The sequence below is a fragment of the Miscanthus floridulus genome, chromosome 3 (genome assembly GCF_019320115.1).
Source record: "Miscanthus floridulus cultivar M001 chromosome 3, ASM1932011v1, whole genome shotgun sequence".
Taxonomy (NCBI): Eukaryota; Viridiplantae; Streptophyta; class Magnoliopsida; order Poales; family Poaceae; genus Miscanthus; species Miscanthus floridulus.
In genome coordinates, this window is record NC_089582.1 from 134,022,715 (window position 1) to 134,041,010 (window position 18,296).

The window sequence follows — 18,296 nt, forward strand, 5'->3', positions numbered from 1 at the left end:
TGTTTTTCGAGGAGTTGATTTTTTTAAGTTTGACTAGGATTATAGAAAATAATATCATCATTTGTATCTTCAAATAAGTTTATTATAAAAGTATATTCAATACTCATTCTAATGGTATTTATTATACATCAAAGTAATCTGTTGGAGGAGAAAAAGAGCTACATTATTAATAATAAAAGATCAACTATATATATTCTTGGAGATGTAAGATAGGTAATCTACTACCTCCATCCCAAAAAGAATGTGACTATGAGTTCCGTGTCACGTAAAGTGTTTTATCTTTGACCAAGTTTGTAGTGAATAATATTCATATTTATAGCTTTAAATTAATTTATTATAAAAATATATTTCGTAATTAATTTAATGATATTTATTTGATATCATAAATATTAATATTTTTTATTTATAATTGGTTGTTGGTATATTTTAACGCACACAGATAAATCTGCAAGCGCATGGATACTGCTGTAGATTTTACCCAAAAGTATTCTAAATATCGTATCCATAGGGAAACATGTGAGACTAACTACGATCTAACTTAACTAAGGATAGTAACAAGGTTAGGATAAATAGGAGCGTAGAGAGAAAAACTAAGGTTCTCTAATTCTAACTTAGGTAAGCTATGTCTTCTACTATTCAACTAAGGACATTACTAGGTAAAAACATCAGTAGAGGATGATTTTCTTCCCAACTGCGTCCTACTTGCCCTTACAAATGGGAGGTGGACTACAGATGATTCAACGAGGCTATAAGAGTCACTCTCACGAGCTATCACCGATCCGGAATGCAGAATGCATCCACAAGTAACCAGAGTCTAAGCACCACGCTTACACTACAATTACTACTTTACTCTTCCTGGATAAAGAATAAAGCACTCAAACAAATTGTGAACCTGGTAAATAATATAAACAAGAAGCTTACTTGAATCAGAAGTTGATTATCAGAGAAAGAGACAAGCTCAGATAGAACTTGGATCCGCCAAGGTATAAGCCATAGAGAGAGCACCGACTGGTCGGCGCCTCCTCCAAACTCTTCCCTCACTCTCTATCTCACTATTTCTATTTATAAGACTAGATCCTATGGAGGACTAATCTTCTCTTGATAGCTGGCTCTGATCCTGACGAGGAGAATATGAATTAGGGTTTCAGGATGGCCTCCAGGGAGGGGGTAGGGGCTGCTATATATAGGCCAAGGTGGAGTAGGGGGCAAGAATTGAGGTGGAGTAGGGGGCAAGGAATCAAGGTGGAGTAGAGGGCAATGAATCGCCACATCATCGATCCACGTCAACTCCCTCGACCACCGTTGGATAAACCGACCTAAAACCGCCTTAAAATCAATGATGTAGATCGTAGGAAGGAGTATAAGGCGGCGGAGGGTGAGCGGGCTCTGTGACAAGTTAAGCGGCCTCCCTAGTGGGCCGGCTGACCCACTATTGTGGCCATTTGGCCTAAGTGAAAGCTCTAGTTTGGTTTTGGTTAATTGATGAACCCTAAGTGCTAACCTAGTTTATTAAAGTGATTATGAGATAGGTAGCACTATTCCAAGTGGTGAAGCAAATGAAAATCATGACATGATGATGGTGATTTCATGATAATGATCAAGTGCTTGGACTTGAAAAGAAGAAAGAGAAAAACAAAAGGCTTAAGGCAAAGGTATAAGTTATAAGAGCCATTTTGTTTCGGTGATCAAGACACTTAGCGAGTATGATCACATTTAGGATCGATAGCCGTACTATTAAGAGAGGTGAAACTCGTATCGAAATGCGGTTATCAAAAGTGCCACTAGATGCTCTAACTCATTGCATATGCATTTAGGATCTAGTGGAGTGCTAATACCCTTGAAACATTTGTGAAAATATGCTAACACATGTGCACAAGGTGATACACTTGGTGGTTGACACATTTGAGCAAGGGTTAGAAACTTCACCGGTGCCTTATATAGAAAAGACAGGGGTTCACAGAGTGATCGGATGCTGGTGGCGCAGGGACCAGACGCTGGGCTCCTGCGTCCGATCAGTGGCGTAGTGAAGTCCGCCCTCGGTCTCTTGAACGGACGCTGGTGCGAGAATTGACCGGACGCTCAGGGCCTGAATCCGGTCAGTATGACGTATGATAACATATGTGGCGCACAGGGGAGACGTTGAGTGATCAGACGCTGGGTGAGTCCGGTCGGGCATGACCGGACGCGTCCGGTCGTGATTTTTCGCTTCTGGATGCTTACTGGAAACGACCGGACGCTGAGGTCCTACGTCCGATCACTTTGAAGCAGCGCGTCCAGTCACAACTTAAATATACTGATGACCAATTGAGATCGAGCGATCAGCGTTTGAAGCAGGGGACACGTGGCCCACATCGCGCGACCGGACGCTGGGGTCCAGCGTCCGATCGATCTGACCTACGCGTCCGGTTGTCCCGTTTTTCAGTGGACTGGGGAGCCAACGACTCTATTTCATGAGGGCTTCTATTTAAGCCCCATGGCCAGCTCAAGCTCACTCTCTTGGCCATTTGCATTGACATAACAACCTTGTGAGCTTAACCAAAGCCCTCCCACTCATCTTCATCATTGATTCATTATCTTTGTGAGATTAGGAGAGAATCCAAGTGCATTGTTTGAGTGATTGCATCTAGAGGCACTTAGTGTTTGTGTTTCACTGTGGAATTCACTTGTTACTCTTGGTGGTTGTTGCCACCTAGACGGCTTGGAGCAGCGAGGATCGTTGAGCGGAGGTTGGTGATTGTCTCCGGCTCCGATCGTGGTGATTATGAGGGGTCTTGTGCCTTTTCCGACGGAGCACCGAAAGATAACTCTAGTGGATTGCTCGTGTCATTGAGTTACCTCACTTGTGGGTATGTTCTTGTGGTGTCCAATTGTGTGGATGAGATTCGTGCAACACCTCTTAGCCGCTGAACCACCAAGTGTTGGTCGACACAACGGGGACTAGTGTGCCAGCAAGCACGTGAATCTCGGGAGAAAAATTGGTTATCTTTTGCCCTTTGGTATTCTCTCGGTGATTGATTTAGTATTTATTTTGTGATTGGTTCACTCCTCTACATGGCGGTATAATCACCCTACTCACTCATTTATATTCTTGCAAACTAGTTATAGCAAGCTCTTTAGTGTAATTAGAATTGAGAGCTTGCTTTATTGTTTTAAGTTCATCTAGTGGAGCTCTTTATTGTAGCAAGTGTGAGAGCTCTTAGTGAGTAGTGACATAGCAAATTGTGTGTCTAGAGATCATAGCAACTAGAATTATTGGATAGGTGGCTTGCAACCCTTGTAGAGCTAGAGCAAGTTTGTATTTTGCTATTTGTTATACTAATCAAATTGCTCTAGTTGATTTGTAGATTTTTAAATAGGCTATTCACCCCCCTCTAGCCATATTAGGACCTTTCACCAAGCTTTGGCGTGGTGTCTTCTGAAACCTTCTAGAGTTGTATTTCACAGTTTTCACGGGTTGAATCACTTGTTGTCGTCGGTTTGCTTGTTTGGAGTGTATGACAGTGGTCTTGAGAGCTTTTTCTGGATAAATCCTCCTGCATACAAATATTTACCAAAGCTCATGGAATTCATTAGTTTAAACCTCTATACCTATGTTTGATGATAGAATTAAATATAAATGCAAGTTATGTTGATGGTTTATAATTGGTGTTAGTGACCGTCAACATTGGTCAAATTTTTTTCTCGAATACACAAAAGATTTACGTATCATTTTATTAAGTAGAAGAGTTTAAACAAACATATAATGCACTTCTGTCCAGCGTCGAAGGAGACCGACCTAACACAACCGAAGTAGGATCATCCTAGCAAAAGACCTCTTGTTTTGATATTACATAAAAGAAACAACCAATACCAACACAGCTTTGCGACCTAGGAGGTGGCCTTGCGTCTTCGCGGCTGCCTGGACGAGCCCTTATTAATGGCCGGGAAGAGCGCGTCGGCGTTGGACGCAGTCAGGTTGCCGTCGAAGAGCTTGTCAAAGGCCTCCAACTCTGACATCGATGGCGCTGATGGACCCTTGGTGTAGCTCATACGCTGTATGATCAACATCTCACCTCGTTTGGAAGCTGGTACTCGGGAGAGGCTCTGAGCCGCCAACTGCCTGCTCTGCCACGGCAGCACCGCCTTAGCAGGAGGCTGCTTGGGAGGCTCACGGATCAGCGGAGAGTTTCTCTTACGCGTCACTTTGTTGATGAAGCTATCGAGACGACGTTTGGCTGAGTTGTCGTTGTCCACAGTCCGGTAGGTATCCACCGGTGGTGAACTGAGAGGGTCAGCATCCACCGTGAGGTCGACTGGTCCGAAGCCTGGCGGGTGGTTGAGCTCCGTGTGTGTTTTCGATGAGTTCACTGCCCACTGAATGGGGCGCGGGGGTGGTGTCCGCATCTCACAGGAGACCACCGCTGGGTCCTCATCCTCCGGGGGGCCAAATTTAAGATAATAAAATATGATACTGTGTAAGAATTGTATTATTTCTAGGACAAGGGAGTATTGAAGATGCTCTAATACTGTACATTTATGTAGGCCGTTTCTTTGGTTTCCCCACAAACGGTACTTTACATATTGACGTGATGTGCGAAAGTCTGCGGATTAGAAAATCCTGAAGTTTCCTATACATCACGGACTTAATTGCACAATAATTTATTATTTTTGAACGAGTATAACGAGCAAGATAATTGTCGAGGAAAACCCCCACTATAATAATACTCTTCCAATCCCATAAAACATGTAAATCTCGCTTTTTAAGGCCACATTAGTGAAGATATGAAATTACACATGTGCCCCTACTGTCTCCTCAACACACACCTAGAACTCAAAAGAACCATCTAAAACCTTCACTGAAAGTGTAGAGTTAACATGATTTTTCAATTGATGTGTATTTTTTATTAGTAGGTCCCACCATAAAGCCTATCTTCAATCTATCTATTTACATATTTTTGGGGACAAGATTTAAACAACATGATCACATGTTTTTTTTTTACGGAGGGAGTAGTAAATAAAGCATGAAAAAAAAGAAAAATTCTTTACGTGCCTCCACGTCTTCCACTGACCGCAGCACAGCAACTCACTGCCGGGTGGGCACCGCACGCCTGCTGCACCTCTTCCGCCGCGCGAGGATTGGACGGGCCGCACGCCCGCGCCCCCCAGTGCGCCGCGGCGACACGGGAGCCCAACCCATCCCGCCCGCTTCGGTTGCCTGCCTGCCTCGTCGGCTCCACCTCACTCACTCGCTTCTCCCCATTCCGGTCTTCCCTTCCGCGCACGCACGCGCGCACGTAGTAGCCACGGCCCAGCCGCTGCTACCCCCTGCGTCGTCTCCTTCCCCGTGCACCGCACACGCAGCCAGCAGCCCATATCCTCCATCGCCTCCCGCTTGCGTCGCCTCCAGCGCGGCGCCGACCTGCCTCTCCATTATTATTATTATTTATACATTTGCGCGTCCCTCACCCTCCGCTTTCCCAATCCAGCCGAGCACCGCAATCGCAGGGCACCGGGAGCGATTAAAAAAGGCATCCTCCTCCCGCAAAGGTAAAAACAAACAACCACCACCGCATCGCGGCAGGCAAGGCATCGCTCGCCAGCCACCGAGCGGAGGGGGAAGCAAAAGCTCGATAAAAAGGAGAGGAGGAGACGAGGCGTGCCGTCCGAACCCAAGCAACTTCCTCCCCCCACCACCTCCCTCCCATGCCCGCATCGAGATCTTAGCGGGACAGCGAGAGGAGAGGCGACGCGGACGCGGGCGCCCCCCGATCCCTCCTCGCCGCCCGTCGCCGCCGCCGCCGCCGACCGACCGACCGGTAAGCCTCCTTCCGATTCGACTGTCGCGTGCAGCGGGCTCCTCGCAGCGCCGATCGGTGCCGGATCGCGCCGGGGGCGGCTGGATCTGGTACGGATCTCGCGGCGGCCGCGCAATTCCGTGGCCTTGTGAGAGGGCGGTGGCGTTTTGCCCCGTGTGGGCGCGCGCGCGTGTGCGCGCGCGCTCGTGGCCCCGATCGCGGCTCGGATCTGTCTGATGTCCCGCGTGCGTTTCTGTGGTGAACGCTGTGGATAAGTCGGGGTTTTGTCCGCAATTGGCAGTGGCTGGCTGGTATGAAACTGGGCCAGCTTTTGTGGATTGCAGGGGGAGGAGGAGGGGAGGGGAGGACGGACACGATGGAGGCCGACTCCGGGAAGCTCTTCGTCGGCGGCATCTCCTGGGAGACAGACGAGGACCGCCTCCGCGAGTACTTCGGTCGCTTCGGCGAGGTCACCGAGGCCGTTATCATGCGGGACCGCAACACCGGTCGCGCCCGTGGGTTCGGGTTCGTCGTCTTCGCCGACTACGGGATCGCCGAGCGCGTCACCATGGACAAGCACATGATCGACGGGCGCATGGTACTTGTCTTATGCTGTCGCCTCCTCCTCTGCTGTTGCATTGACGTGCATTTTGCTGGGAATTCTGTTGTGGAGCTGTTTCTCAATGTACGAGCTGAATTGTCTGTTCGTGATTTAGGTGGAAGCAAAGAAGGCCGTTCCCAGGGACGACCAGAGTATTGCGAGCAAGAACAATGGCAGCAGCATAGGGTCACCTGGACCAGGACGCACTAGAAAGATCTTCGTTGGAGGTCTGGCTTCAAATGTTACCGAGGTCGAATTTAGAAGGTACTTTGAGCAATTCGGTGTGATAACCGATGTGGTAGTGATGTATGACCACAACACGCAGAGGCCTAGGGGCTTTGGTTTCATCACATATGACTCAGAAGACGCAGTGGATAAGGCACTGCACAAGAACTTCCATGAGCTGAATGGTAAAATGGTTGAGGTCAAGAGGGCTGTACCAAAGGAGCAGTCTCCTGGACCTATTGCACGTTCACCTGCGGGAGGGCAGAACTATGCTATGAGCAGGGTTCATAACTTCCTAAATGGCTTCAACCAGGGTTACAGCCCTAACCCCCTTGGTGGTTATGGCATGAGGGTGGATGGAAGGTATGGTCTCCTTACAGGTGCACGGAATGGGTTCTCTTCGTTTGGTCCAGGTTATGGAATGGGCATGAATGTTGAAGGTGGAATGAGTGGGTATTTTGGTGCAAGTTCTGGTTTTGTCAATAGCTCCAATGGGCGGCAAATAGGTTCTTACTTCAATGGTAGTTCAAACAGATTAGGTAGTCCAATTGGGTATGTTGGCCTTAATGATGATTCAGGATCAATACTGAGTTCAATGTCTAGAAATGTCTGGGGTAATGGAAATCTGAACTACACAGGCAACCCTACGAACACAAATTCTTTTGCTCCACCTGGAAGTGGTGGGGGTATTCCTGGTGATGAAATTAGTTGGGGAAGCCTTACTTCTGCTCATGGGATGGGCAACATTTCAAACCTTGGATCGGGAAACCTTGTCCGTGGAACCGGAGATAACAACTTTGGTTTGCCTTCTGGAAACTATGTGAGGAGCAATTCAACTGGTACAATTGGTGAGCCATTTTCTGCATCAGCCAATGCATATGAATCGAACAATCCAGGTGCATATGGCAGCAGCTCTATTTATGGTGACTCAACCTGGAGGTTTAACTCATCTGAGGTTGATATGCCTCCTTTTGGTCATGATCTTGGAAATGTTGATCCGGATATCAAATCAGAAATATCGGCAAGCTATATGGGCAACTATACTGTTAATAATAATCAGACAAGCAGAGGTCAGTTGCTATTTCAATATTGTGCTATGATCTACACATGGTTTCCTCTTTCTTTTAGAAAGGAAATGTGCTGCATAAATAAGTTAGATGCTTGAAGGGCTGAAAAACATATACAAAGTGCAGTCCTCATTTCCTCACTTTTGGAATGTAGCTATTGATTCTGGAAAAGAAAGTTTAATCTATTTTGGATAAATATTATGACGTAGCAGCATTAACAGACCTTTCTTGTAGGACAACTACAATGCACAGGACTTATGTTGTGAACTCTATTAGTTTGCGTTAACCAAATCTTGTGTTTTATCACCCATTCTTCCAAGTGATGTACTTGACTAACACTCTTGATTCTACATTTATTACCAAATACAAGATTGATCATGTAAATTTGGCATATATCCTATTTTCTTTGTTGGGACTTGCATCTTTTTTTCTGATGCCTCAATACTTCAAGTACAAGCTATAGTAGTATCTGAACTTAAGCACAAACTCACATCCCACACCCCACACGCACGCAACCGTGCACACACTGTGCACAAGCTAGATCTACACCTATACCTAAAGACATACGCGGCTGAGAGGTACTTGAAGATCATCAGACTCCAAGCGTGCCGGACACGACACCTTGACCATTCTGGAGCATCCGAGCTTGAGGCTGCAAAGAAAACTAGGGAAAATCCCCTGTGCGAAAACCTACGCTGAGCAGCATTCGAACGCGGGCGGTGGGCGCTCCACCGAGCGTGCCCAACCAACCGAGCCTCTTTCTCGTTCGCGTTGGGACTTGCATCTGATAACAGATTGCTGATACGCGGCCGCAGGCACGTCCTCGCCATTAGTGGCATGTCCTAAATACCCGGTGTTCGTTGTCTTTTCTCGACCCAGCAGAAGAGAATCTTCTACCTTTCCCTTTCCATTAATGCCTCAAGGGAGGTCTTGCACTTTTTTACTACTGCAACAAGATCAACAAGTCAACAACAACAACAAAGCCTTTTTAGTCCCAAACAAACTGGGGTAGCCTAGAGATGAAACCCACATGAGCCAAGGGAAAGTAGAACTTATAACAAATAAATACATCTTCAACAAGAGTAATATTATTAGGGGATCTAATTATCTAAAGCCTTATTCATGGTTCAGGCATGTGATACCTTATCAGTTAAGCCTTCTGGTGTGTTGATATATAAAATACAAATTCTTTTTGAGTTCTCTCCTGGTTGATCAGTTAAAAACTTAAATATAGATTATTGACACTAGTAGGTACCATATTATGATTATGTAATAACACTGTGGGACTCACATGTTACATTAGCACTTGTATTTAGCATTGAGTTGTGCAGTCCAATGCACTAGAGTATCAACTTGCAGAAACTTGTAGAGCTGTGAATGATGATCAATACCAAAATTTGACATTCCCATTTCCCCTAAAATAGATGGAGGGTTTTCTTGTGTTGCAATTCGGTTAGTTTTTAATCAACGATATTTGACTGCGTACAAGCTCTTTTCTGCCAATCTCAACACGATCATTCCAATAATATTTCTTTTGGTGAAATGCAATTTGGATGCGTTCAATTTAATTGTTTTACCTTTTAATCTTGGATTATAGCATGTAGTCAAATATCAAGAGAAGCCGCGGTATCATCGTGCTAGTTGTTATCTTGCACGTATAAGACAATCATTATTAAATCAACAACAGGAACCATCCAGAGAACAGTCAAATTTTGGATCAATCAATAGCTGAGTTATGTTCTGACTTAAGATGATCGCATCACTTCCTACTAATTCACTATCCAAGTTGAATATGTATATTGACAACTGTCCTCCACCTATGGCTATTAACAATAAGAAAGAGCCAACTGAACACACCATTAGGCAATAAGACCATGCCAACGCTTATGCTTCTTGTTCTTCTAGATTTTCTTGACAGCATTTTCTCTTTGTTATTTTTCACATCAATCACATGCTTTGCAAAACAAGGGAAACAGGCTAGGTTTACTTGAGCATGCCTCAGTCAGTGCCAAATGTTTTAAATATTTATAAGTTCTTTCCTTTCTAAAAAATAAAAATAAAGGGTAACTTAGTACCCTTACGTGGTTATGTGTTAATGTTAATCATAGTTAAGGTTCACTAAGCTAATGCTGGATGTTTTCCCCTTCTGAAATTTTGTACCATTTTATCTTTGCAGTTAAAAGTTGTGAAGCTACACCATTATTTTGGATAATTATGTAAAACTGTATCCTGAATTACTGAAAGAATATCCATTTCATATAGTTAATTGATGAAATTTGTAACAAACTAACATTTTATTTTGCAGTCGCATGTGTTCAGTATTCTGACAATAAATTAATCCTATTTATGAACAATAATTTAATTTGATTAAGGTCCGAATTCTAATCATCTTGCAAACTTTGCTGGTTAGTCAGTGATGTAAGACACTTGTATTAAATCGAAAAGTGGATGCGTGTGTTGTTTCTAATTAAATTGGAATTGTTGCACTGGATAAGTTTGTTGTTGGCAATGCTATTTTTCATCAACCAATCTGTGCCTGAAATACACTCGTTATATTCTTAAAACATTTTTTAGGACAGCTATAGAACTTTAAACTTGACTACAATTTGTTGTATCCTTTTGCAGGTATCACTTCCTAGGGAGAGTATTATTATATTCTTATATGACTTGGGATAGGTGAAACACCCGCTACTATATCAGGCTTTCAGGTGCATGACTGTGAATTGGTGATGTCAGATTAATATACAGGTTAGTTGCTTGTTTCTAGGTAACCAGAGGTGTGGTTTACAACACCAAAAATGCTAGAGGAGCGGATACAAACATTTTGTGAAGCTTTCAGATTTTAGTTTAATTTCTACATCTATTAGGCCTTTGTTTTTTGAATGAGATGTGCAGTGTTGATTGCGGCACATACTTAGAAGTGTTCCAACATAAGCTGGAATTCTGTCATACGGAAGGATAAACTTGTATACCAAAGGAATGCTGTATTATCTTTGCCCATTTATGGCTACATTAGCTTGCTTGTTTTTATTCTCTTTAACCATTCCATTTGTATACTAGAGAGTTGCTTGGCTTGTTCAAACTATTTGGGGTACAAAGCCATATTGAGACCCAGTAATAAAGCCACCAAAAGTATATACATGTACTGTCTCCATTTTGTGCCATGCGAATTCTTTTGCGGAATTTTGTTATAGATCTTTTGCCTTGATTATGCATATTTGCACAGCATTTGTTTCCCTGTTCTTTTGTGAAGTAGCTGCTCCAGAAGTAGCAGGATTTGACAAGTGCCACAGTAAATATGTGCTAATGATGGATTAATTAGTCTTAATAGATTCATCTCGCGAATTAGTCATGACTTCTATAATTAGTTTTATGATTTGTATCCGAACATCTGATGTGATAACTCCTAAACTTTAGTCTCTGATCCAAACACCTTAGCAGGGACACTTGCCAAATTTATATTTCAAAATGTAATACTTTGTTTGGTCTAGCGTGGTCTCCAAGGCCCACACTTTTTTGACCGCTAATATCTCTTGTACTCCCCCTCCATCCTAATACAGTGCACACGTCTTCAAGGCCACACTTTTAAGTTTTAACCGTTAATATCTCTTGTAGTCCGTCCCTCCGTTCGTAATATAGTGCATTTAAGTATTAAAAAACCGTATTAACCAAATGGAAGGGATTTTAGGAGACCTAAGAGATAGTTTTGCATTAAATATTAGCACACATTTGATAGGTATTATATTGTTATTTGACATTTATCAACCAATCTTCATTAATCATGCTGATGATAGTGTCTAATTAGGAAATAGAGTAAGGGTATATGTGTCTTTTGTATTCTCCATTTTATTGCTATCATAACAAAATTGACATTATCGTACTTTGACATATGAATCTAATCATAATAGTCAAATTTGTCCATTTGAGATAGATTAGTTTATGCAGTACAACAAAGAATCACTCATTTTGGTAAAAGTTCACATAGCTTTTGTTCCTTCTAGGCATATGAACCGGACAAATATTGTGAAACCGAGGTAGGCAATTAGGCCAAAAATCAAAAAGTTTGAATCATAGAGAGCGCGGGCGCCTTGATAAAAGGGAAAGGAAGGCTGTTTCTGGAAAAAGAAACGGAGAGTGTACTGTTTCCGGCAAAAAAAAGGAAGAACTCTTGATTAAGCAAGCATTTATATTCCCAAAAGTTTCCTGGTGTAGTGATTAGTGAACATAGTGAAACCCCTTCTTCCTTGTTTACACTGCAGTAGTTAATAAAAGCGCCATTTCTGCTCCCAACTTCCGATCTTCCTAAATGCTAAAATCGATATCATCATGTGTTCGCTCAAAGGCATTGGAACAACGGCGTGTTGGCGTTATGCATTTCTCGTCTAACGTTTGAAAAACCCAGTCATTTGAAATTGGTTTGCGTGCCATAGCTTTTGTGGTACATGTACAGATATTGATCGCCTTCTTGTAGCAACCGGGGTGACTAAACACATGAACAAAATCCTGGCGGTCAAGTCAAATCAAACATGATTAACTTGGGTGCATTTGAGTTTGCGGCCAGCCAATCCCTGGAAAACTGCAAGATCGAGTACGTGGGCTTGGACTCTTGGACGGCTGGGTTGGGCTCAGTTGGCTTACTGGAGGCAAAGCAATCTGGGCGCTAATTTTAGGCCCGACTAGCCCAACGGGGATCCATTATGGGCCTATTTACATGCCGGGCAATGAAGACTTAATAGCGTTGCCAGGTAGCTCTGGGGAAAAAAAAGTCGTATCATTAAAAACTTGTCTGGAAGCAAAGCGTTTCATTGAGTACGAAATTGTCGGCATACCGTCGAAGAGAATGACTTCGCTTAATAAGAAGGTTGATTTGGATCGTCCACGCAACAAATGACGGGACATGTGAGGGACGGAAACAAAATGTGGCGCTTTGCTCGCTAGTCACTACTACTCCATCCATATTGGTACTGTACAGTAGATAGGTACTGTGAGCTGATCTGCAGTACCAGACACAGACAAGGGCCTGGTTTAGTTGCCCAAAGTTGACGCCGTCGAAATCACTGTAGCGCACTATAACGTTTCATTTGTATTTGATAATAATTGTCTAATCGTTGACTAATTAGGCTCAAAACGTTCATATCACAAAATACAACCAAACTGTGTAATTAGTTTTTGATTTCGTCAACATTTAATACTCCATACATGTACCACAAGTTTGATGTGACGGAGAATCTTCTTTTTGTATAATGCCAAAGTTTAGATTTTGGGTAACTAAACAACCCCAAGGTAATGAAGGCCGATTCTCGCAGCAATCCAACAGTCGGTAGACAGACGTTACCGATGGAGGACCGGTTTGCATAAGCAAGGTGTTTGGTTTACATGGACTAAAGTATTTTGGATTAAAATCTATATTTTAGTTCTTTAGTCCTTTAGTCCACAAAACTAGACTAAAAGATGTTGGGGACACTCATGCCTCTCATTTATTGTCATCTCTCTCCGCTTTAGTCCATTTTAGTTCAAGGAACCGAATATCACTTTAATCTACTTTTAGTTCATGGATTAAAGTGGACTAAAACTTTTAGTCTACGTACTAGAGATTCAAACCGGGCCTAACGGAGCCATCAATGTCGACCGATTATTGTCAATCACGTAGCTTGAAATCGCGCGTTCTCACCGCCATCATCTTCCTTCGCAGTGTAAAAACATCAGTCGTGTGTGTGGTCACCTTATACCTGACGTTCTGACCACAAAACCACCAGTCCACATTGCGGGTCGTCGACCCCCTCCTTTCTATTGAGAACTCGACAGTCGACACAGCCAATCATCTCATCTTCCGTAGTTCTGTTCCTCCCTTTAGGGCGCGTTTAGTTCCGAAAATTTTTGGCTTTTGGCTACTGTAGCACTTTCGTTGTTATTTGGCAAAAATTGTCCAATTATGGACTATTTAGGCTTAAAAGATTCGTCTCGCGATTTCTCGATGAACTGTGCAATTAGTTTTTTTTTTCGTCTACATTTAATACTCCATGCATGTGCCGCAAGATTCGATGTGACAGGGAATCTTGAAAATTTTTGGTTTTTGGGTTGGAACTAAACGGGGCCTTACTTTGCGCCATTCTCCCGGGCTTTCATCATTGCCCCCACGCGCACGGCGCACCTGAGTGACCTGAGTCCTGAGTCCTGACCTCCTTTTGTTGCCGCCCCCGGCTTTGTTTGGATGGACGCGCGACCGACGCTGACGCCGACGCCGCGTGAATCCCTTTCGAGAGCACGCGCGGACACGAGGCGTGCAAAGCGTCCACCGCTCCACAAAAATCTGCCAAATGCTCCGGCACGCCGCCCCCTGTTGCCCGGTGGAAAAAAAAGGTGGAGCGCGGATCTCCCCTGCCGTGCGCACGGCCATCCAATCCAACCGTCGGTTTCGTCCCCTTCCCCACCAAACTCCGGGCTCCGGAGCCACGACTCACGAGTCACGACAGACGAACGCTACCGCCGGAGCCGCGCGCGTTGGCAGCCTGGCAGGATCGTCGGATTGTTGTTAGCCTGGCGCGGGCCGGAAACGGAACAAGGAACAAAACGGAAAAGCGATTCCTTGCTTGCTCCGTTCCGTTGCTCGCTCCCCGTCCTCACTTCTCACCTCAGCCCGCACACAGACCCAGGGGCCCCACCAGCCAAAGCGTTCACTGCGGCACTGGCAGTCCGATCCAAGCCCCAACTTGTTGTAAAAAAAAAAATCCAAGCCCAACCCACTGACAGCTCCGCACACAGCTTTACCGGTCCCATGTGTCATTGGGATAACTAGGGGTTGGCTAGCAGCCGGCATGGCACTATGGGTCTATGGCAGCGCAGGCAGACAGACACCTGTCCGGCCGTCAACCTACCCTCTCACAAGCTGCTACAAAGATCCATACCGCACTCGCCCGCCGGGCTTGCTGCTGCTGCTTGTTTGTTGCGGACTGCACTGTGCACGGCAGAGGGCAGACTCCCTACCCATCATCACCACCACTCGCCACCCTCCCGCCCGCCCGCCCGCCATGGTCTCGCTCGCTGGCTCCCAGATCCCCTCGCCCTCGCCGGGGCAGAGCCCCTGCGCGGCCGCACGGCCGCAGCGCCGCCAGGGCCACTCCATGCGCACCATCCGCTCCGCGCTGCTGCAGCCGGACTCCTCCCCGGGGTCCACGTCCCCGGCCCCGGCCCCGCGCGACGGCAGCGCCGACGCGGACGACTCGGACATTGAGAACCTCACCGACTCCGTCATCGACTTCCACCTCCGCGAGCTCGCCGCCACCGCGGGGCCCGCGCACCCGGCGGCCGTCGCCAAGTCGTCCTCCGCCATCAACGCCGCCGCCACGGAGCTGCTCGACCTGTCGCGGGACTTCTCCGACTACTCCAGCTTCAACTCCGACATCTCCGGGGAGCTCGAGCGCCTCGCCGCTGCTGCGGGCGCGGCGCCGCCAAGATCCGACGCGCCGGACGCCGCCGCCGTGGATCTGAACGACCTCGAGTCCATGGATCTGTCGGCGGACGCGGCGCCGCTGGAGCGCGTGGAGCCGTTCGTGCTGGCGTGCGTGCAGGCGCTGGGGCCTGACGCCGGGCCGGACGCGCGCCGCGCCGCCGCGGCCAGGATACGCCTGTTGGCGAAGCACCGGTCCGACATCCGCGAGCTGATCGGCGTGTCGGGCGCCATCCCGGCGCTCGTGCCGCTGCTGCGGAGCACCGACCCCGTGGCGCAGGAGAGCGCGGTCACCGCGCTGCTCAACCTCTCGCTCGAGGAGCTGAACCGCTCCGCCATCACGGCGGCGGGCGCCATCAAGCCGCTCGTCTACGCGCTGCGCACCGGCACGGCGCCGGCCAAGCAGAACGCTGCGTGCGCGCTGCTCAGCCTCTCGGGCATCGAGGAGAACCGCGCCACCATCGGGACCTGCGGCGCCATCCCGCCGCTCGTGGCGCTGCTCTCCGCGGGCTCCACGCGCGGCAAGAAGGACGCGCTCACCACGCTCTACCGCCTCTGCTCCTCGCGTAGGAACAAGGAGCGCGCCGTCAGCGCCGGCGCCGTCGTGCCACTCGTGCACCTCATCGGCGAGCGCGGCAGCGGCACGTGCGAGAAGGCAATGGTGGTTCTGGGGAGCCTCGCGGGCATCGCCGAGGGCCGCGAAGCCGTGGTGGAGGCTGGCGGGATCCCCGCGCTGGTTGAGGCCATCGAGGACGGCCCTGCCAAGGAGAAGGAGTTCGCCGTGGTGGCGCTGCTGCAGATGTGCTCCGATTCCTCGCATAACCGTGCGCTTCTTGTACGCGAGGGTGCCATCCCGCCACTTGTCGCGCTATCGCAGTCCGGCTCTGCCCGTGCCAAGCACAAGGTACGCAACACAAACCGCACCTTTCTCTTCGACAAAGTTCAGTGCTACTAAGTCTTTACGTCTAGCTATATCCTATTGGCTAATCGGACATGATGATTTGCCTTGCTAAATTTTGTTTGAGTAGAACAATGTTGAAGTCGTTTTGAGCGTTTGCTGATGCGACTGAAGTCACTTTTGACAGTCATCAGTTTAGAACTGATTGTACTAAACAGTATGCCGCGAACTGGTAGTATCAGTTTGAGTTTGATTGAAGTCTGATTGACACCAAGTACTGAAAAGTACACTAAAACATAGAGAGAGGAAAGGGCTCGCTGTACATGTACTCGTGGTTTAGGTAGATTTTTACCTGTTCCTAAGAAATGATCGGTGTTATCCTTCGTGCGTGCTAGGTGACATGCATATCAAATCAGGTGTTGACCTCTGGATTCCATTCAAATTGTGGAGATACGCACTTGTTTATTTATTTTTTTACACTTGTCAAGTACAGTCGGGGATCTGTGAAATCTTCCAAGGACTACAGGAGGATATGCTTGCTGTCTTCTGCACTGCAAGTCAACACTGCTGTCACTGTAGTGCTTTTGCTACTACTAGCTTGGTCCTTCGAGAAAACAACATATCATGTTAAATTAAGAAAACTCCTAATTTCTTTAAAGAGAGAAGAGGAATAGCTTTGAACGATGTCCCCTCATTTGTCTGGCTTACTGTACAAGTTACAAAGCATGTGCTAATCAGTTTTAGTGAATCTGAAAAGTGCTTCCAAATTCTAGAAGTTGTGGAGTCACTAAGGTTTTGTTGCATACTAAATTTGCAGGCTGAGACTTTGCTTGGCTACCTGCGGGAGCAGCGACAAGGGGTTGGCTGCAGAGCTGGAGCAGTTGCAGCTACTAGCTTGGCTAGGTAAAGCAAGAATTATGTGGTCGAAATCTGCTCCATTCTCTGTGGGAGTCTTGAGAGCAGATCAGCTACTTCAGGGGGTGCGATGTTCAGGTCATCTGTAAATAACAGCTGGTTCTGGTTGGTTTGGCTATGTGAATACACATGTGGTTTGCGAGTGAGGATGCTTGGTTGGTTACTAACGTAACGTCAGTTAAGAGTCAGGCTTAAGAGGGAGGGAGGATTCAGAGTCTCAGGGTACTCCGTATGCTAGAAGATTTGGGTGGTAATAATGACGATGGTGCTGGTTTGTAGCTGTGTACAGGATGGTAGGGTATGCTTGCTTTGTCTTGTCAGGTTATAGGGAATGTTGGATCGTCAACCATGTGTTTTTTGCTGGAGGTTCGAGTCCAAATTCCCCTGTTTCGTGATTCTATCTTTGTTCTCAATTCTTTCGTTGCTACTGAATCCGTGTATGGTCGAGATGGGATCGGCTTAGACTGCTGCCATGGATGACGGAGCTGATGTTTCCTTCCTGTGGTAGTACCATACCGTAATATGAACTCGAATGTACTATATCAAAATTCGAGCTAGCACTTTGGCCCTACTCCAGATTTTTGAGAATTCTGTGAGAAAAAATCCCACAATCCTAGATTTTCATCCAAACGGCCTAAATTTTATAGGGTTTTTAACTCACGAGTTTTAGAATCTCGGAATTTAATGAAACTGTCGGGATTCTTTTTATCCGGATTCTCATAATCCTTGGCATCCAAACGGTACCTTTGTAAACATAGAGTACTCTACATCTAGATTACACAGATTGGCATTGACGGGATGAGTGGCACCGATGGAAGTCTCTGAACTCTACGGTATCAGCCAACCATTTGGCTTGGCTAGCTGTCACGAACAGCGACTCCTTTTAATGGCTGCTCTAGATCTATCATCTATCTTGTCAGTTCTTATCACTATTAGAAACGCAACACACGAACCCAAAATGTGTAATCCCTCGCTCAAAATCTCAACGACAATCCAATCCTGGATCTTCTGCTGGACATAATTGCGATCTTCGTGAGACAAGATCGGCGCCACCCCATCGCGTTGCACAGGCTGCAAAACCTCAGGTCAGGTCACTGTCCTGGCTAGCTGGCTGAGACAGGCGCCATTGGCCCGTGTCCCGGTGCCCTGTTCCTTGGCAGATGATTGGTGCAATGGCGCTGTTTAGGAGAGAAAATTTCGCTCCATCATCTTGTTTATAGGAGCATCAGAATATGACCTTTGACCTGTCTGCCTGACGGAGCAGGATAACGAATTAATTCGAGACTGACTCGCGGACGCGATCCAGTTGGGCGCTGGCTGCCCCGGCTGCGCCCCCCAAGTCTCTGCAACTGACCTGTTGTTCAGTGCC

General features: G+C 46.6%; 2 protein-coding genes across 3 annotated transcripts; both read left to right on the forward strand.

Moving 5' to 3' along the window:
- Positions 1–5,250: 5,250 nt before the first annotated feature.
- Positions 5,251–10,817, forward strand: LOC136542505 (heterogeneous nuclear ribonucleoprotein 1-like). Of its 2 annotated transcripts, none has more exons than XM_066534977.1 (4): positions 5,251–5,795; positions 6,076–6,372; positions 6,491–7,670; positions 10,293–10,817. In XM_066534977.1, the coding sequence occupies exons 2-4, from the start codon at positions 6,088–6,090 to the stop codon at positions 10,304–10,306; spliced, it is 1,479 nt and encodes a 492-aa protein (XP_066391074.1). In that variant the 5' UTR covers positions 5,251–5,795; positions 6,076–6,087; the 3' UTR covers positions 10,307–10,817. The 2 variants fall into 2 exon arrangements, with proteins under 2 accessions (XP_066391074.1, XP_066391075.1); XM_066534978.1 differs by having other exon boundaries at positions 5,252–5,795; positions 6,119–6,372.
- Positions 10,818–14,505: 3,688 nt separating this feature from the next.
- On the forward strand, positions 14,506–17,325 carry LOC136547031 (U-box domain-containing protein 4-like). The gene is made up of 2 exons (XM_066538996.1): positions 14,506–16,018; positions 16,830–17,325. Exons 1-2 carry the CDS (start codon positions 14,696–14,698, stop codon positions 16,917–16,919), a joined length of 1,413 nt encoding a protein of 470 aa, XP_066395093.1. The 5' UTR covers positions 14,506–14,695; the 3' UTR covers positions 16,920–17,325.
- The last annotated feature ends 971 nt before the right edge of the window (positions 17,326–18,296 follow it).